The sequence below is a fragment of the Lepisosteus platostomus genome, chromosome 4, assembly GCF_059453375.1.
Source record: "Lepisosteus platostomus isolate fLepPlt1 chromosome 4, fLepPlt1.hap1, whole genome shotgun sequence".
Taxonomy (NCBI): domain Eukaryota; kingdom Metazoa; phylum Chordata; class Actinopteri; order Semionotiformes; family Lepisosteidae; genus Lepisosteus; species Lepisosteus platostomus.
In genome coordinates, this window is record NC_142614.1 from 73,145,298 (window position 1) to 73,148,656 (window position 3,359).

General features: G+C 33.6%; 1 protein-coding gene across 1 annotated transcript; it reads left to right on the top strand.

Annotated features, from left to right (window-relative positions):
- The first annotated feature begins 726 nt into the window (after positions 1–726).
- On the top strand, positions 727–2,507 carry cox7c (cytochrome c oxidase subunit 7C). The gene is made up of 3 exons (XM_088630644.1): positions 727–903; positions 1,981–2,123; positions 2,425–2,507. The coding sequence occupies exons 1-2, from the start codon at positions 829–831 to the stop codon at positions 2,095–2,097; spliced, it is 192 nt and encodes a 63-aa protein (XP_088486770.1). The 5' UTR covers positions 727–828; the 3' UTR covers positions 2,098–2,123; positions 2,425–2,507.
- Positions 2,508–3,359: the final 852 nt, after the last annotated feature.

Genomic DNA, 3,359 nt, shown 5'->3' on the forward strand with positions numbered 1-3,359 from the left:
TTTCAGTTTACAGAGACAGGTGAATGTATTCTGAAATCATGTGAACTAATTATTGCACACCAACAAAGACTGTTCAACTTATTCTGTGACTTGTCATAGTGAATTCGTGTACCAAAAATAATTTAGCATTACCATAGAAAAAGGGGTGAATACATATGCAAACTACATATAATTTTTTTTACAGTTTCAATTTTTCAAGTCAAGTTTTGATAAAAATATAGAACAACATATAAATGTGTGTATAGATTATCACTAGTATTTCAGCAAAATGGGACATCATTGGAAAGGAATACATATTTTCAGCACTCCGTAATTAAATTTTGAACTGTAACAGTCAAAACCTTCTCTTTTATAACAGTGTCGCGGGTAAATAATCCAGAAGCACAATGTTGTTTTTCCTTAAAACATACCTGATTTTACCTCATAATTTGTGTGTTAGATTTATTAGCGTCATAACCTTTTATAACGATATAACCTTATTGTCGTTTTTTGCAATACAATGTTTTTAAATGCTGAAAAAAATAGCAACCAACGTGCATCAGGCATGGGATAGAAATATTGCAGTGCCTTAGTATATACAGTGTTTATGTACTTTCTTTTTATGCCGACTTAATTTTTAAAGAAAGCGGAACTGCATTATAGGTTTAAAAACTACAATTCCCAGAAACCTTGGCTACGCTATCCCTCCCTCCCCTTCCTCCGACCACCCGGAAGCAAAATCATTGACCTATCCCATGATTCTGCTCTCCGTTTCTGTCTGTGTTAGAAGGTCGTGCCGGGCGAGAAGAGAAGCAGTCGAGTTTGAATTCAAGAAAGACGACCGCAGTCATGTTTGGTCAGGCTGTTCGCAGGTTCACTACCTCCGCCATTCGCAGGTCTCATTATGAAGATGGACCAGGAAAGGTACTGTTGAAGAAGGAAGATATAAATCTGTTGAGTATAGAGGAAGTGTCTCTGACTGTGCGGAGTACAGGCTTGATGCTTGAGTTAAGGCCCTGCTGTTGAGGTCACTGTGATAATAGATATAGTTCAGTATTATAACAACTGTTCTTAATAGTTTCGCTCCACATATATCTTGTATTTCTTTTTTAAGTTTTATCTTTTGCGCTGTCGTGAGCAGGGTGTAAACTGCTGAATGTAGCTGGTTAGTGAGTTGAAATACAAATTAATCTCATACTGTATTTCAATTATTAAGTACCCCTTTCCCTTACAAAATTAAGGCGAAACCAAAACGAAAGGATTTCTGCACGGTGTCGTCAGCTTGTAATAATGTATTTGTACTGTTCCAAATTATAGTAATATTACAGTACGTATCTGCGTGCATTAATTGTATTTGAAGATCAACACTGCCTGCCTGTCAGAAAAAGTTGTTAAGTTATTTGATTCAGTATTTGTTTACATAAGTATGTTTAAAAAGAATTAGTGAAAAGGGTCCTGCAGAACAGTAAAGGATGGATTAATGATAAATTAGTACCAGGTGAGATGGGGGAAAGTACTATCTTAAGGAGATCCAACTATTTTAGAGATATTTTTGTTTTCTTTTAAGGGAAAACAATATCAATATGAATCACATAGCTTGGCTTACCTTGACTCATTTTGTCTTTTCACCCCCAAATTAAAAAGCTTTGTAGATTCTTCCCTTTGGTTTTCTAGATGCTATTACATTTGAAGAGCTGCTTTGGTTTTGTAGGAAAGTTGCAAGTTGCAAGATGAGCATGTTTTTTAAAAAAAATTAGAAGCTCAGTTGTGCTAGAGGCACAGTCACACTTTTGGTTTTTATTGCTAAGAAATAAATATAAAATATATATAAATATAATTTTATTACTGGTCAAGACAGGTTTTAATACATCTTTTTACATTATTTTTATACATTGCATGATGTAATACAAATATATGTTGATGTGAGATGGTTAGTAGAGAGTATCGGCACTACGTAGTGTTTCTGAAGTGCATAACCCACTGTGTCTCTCTTCATCACAGAACCTTCCTTTCTCTATTGAGAACAAATGGAGGCTGTTGGGGATGATGGTTGTCTTCTTCGGCAGTGGGTTCACCTTCCCTTTCATTGTTGTCAGGCACCAGCTGTTGAAGAAATGAAGTTCTACTGTTTCATTGAATACAAGGTAATTGTTCAGAATGGAAAGGTGTGATTTCCTGGTTATTTAGTCATATGTGTGCTGTATCTTGGGCTGATCAGCAGATTCCCTTTTGGGACAGAAATCCCCAAGAGAAATGGTACCACATTAATAAGACCTTAGCAATGATCAGCCCATAAAAAACATATGTTTATTACTTTAGCTGATGAATACATTAATAAACTGAATGATTTTGTAGTCGTATAAGGTAGTCTTTAAATGATCTTATGTTTCTCAGAAATGCTTAGGTGATATTTACATTTCTTGTTGTTTTTTTTTCTTTAAACAGGTCTGCATTATCTGTGGAAATATTTATCCTGCAGAATAAAGAATGGAAAAACTTACTTTGTAAATAAACTGGATACAAAGAGATACTGAGTCTTCTTTTTTGTTAAGATGGTAAATATGTATTCCCTTTGTAGTACCTTATGATTTTCCTTCACCTCATGTTGTCAGTGTTTTAAAGCATAATAGAATTATGTTGGATGGTATGCAGAAAAGACTTTTCCATAAAATGCATCACAATTTAAACCTAGTCAAAATACCGTGCTCTCATGTGTTTGCTTTTATGAGGTAGTTATGTTAGATGGAAATTACATTGCATTAAAGCATAAATAGGTTGTTTAGTCTGATATACAGTGATGAAAAGTGGCACAGTGAATGTGAAAAAAAGAAAAGTGGTGCTTTTCTTGAAATTAAGTCTTCTGCATTGGTTTTGAGTTTTGTGGATCTTGAGAGATGGTGCTTTTAATCTTCACATTTGAATGTTAAGGAACTATCTGCACTGATAAATTGATCAAGTTTTATTGTAGTCTGCAGGCTTCTTCAAGAATCTTTTTAGTAGTTAATTGTTTATGATCTTACAAATATTTTGTGAAAAAATCTTTTCATTTGATGACTGAATTAAGAAAATGTGTGAAATAGAATGCATTTTTACCTTTAACACATTGCTAAAAGGAGTTCAGAACCTTTCCTGGTGCATTCATTTAAGCAAATTTACTATACAATTAATATAATTTACTTCCTTTTGAAATTATTAAAAGGTTTAGTACATTGACAACATAATGAAATGTTAGGAGTGATGGCACATACTTATCTGAAATGAAAAATGCTTTCAACTTTTGTACATGTACCATACTCATATTGATTATATAATTGCTACATTTTTGTTACCAAATAGCTGCTACTAACTTTGCCTAAACAAAGCTTTGTACTGTTTCCTGT

What these genes read in the sequence shown, in the direction of transcription:
- cox7c (XM_088630644.1), top strand. Translation starts at nt 829, where the DNA reads ATGTTTGGTCAGGCTGTTCGCAGGTTCACTACCTCCGCCATTCGCAGG. An exon ending in ATGAAGATGGACCAGGAAAG is followed by an intron (nt 904 to 1,980) that starts GTACTGTTGAAG and finishes TCTTCATCACAG; the next exon opens with AACCTTCCTTTCTCTATTGA.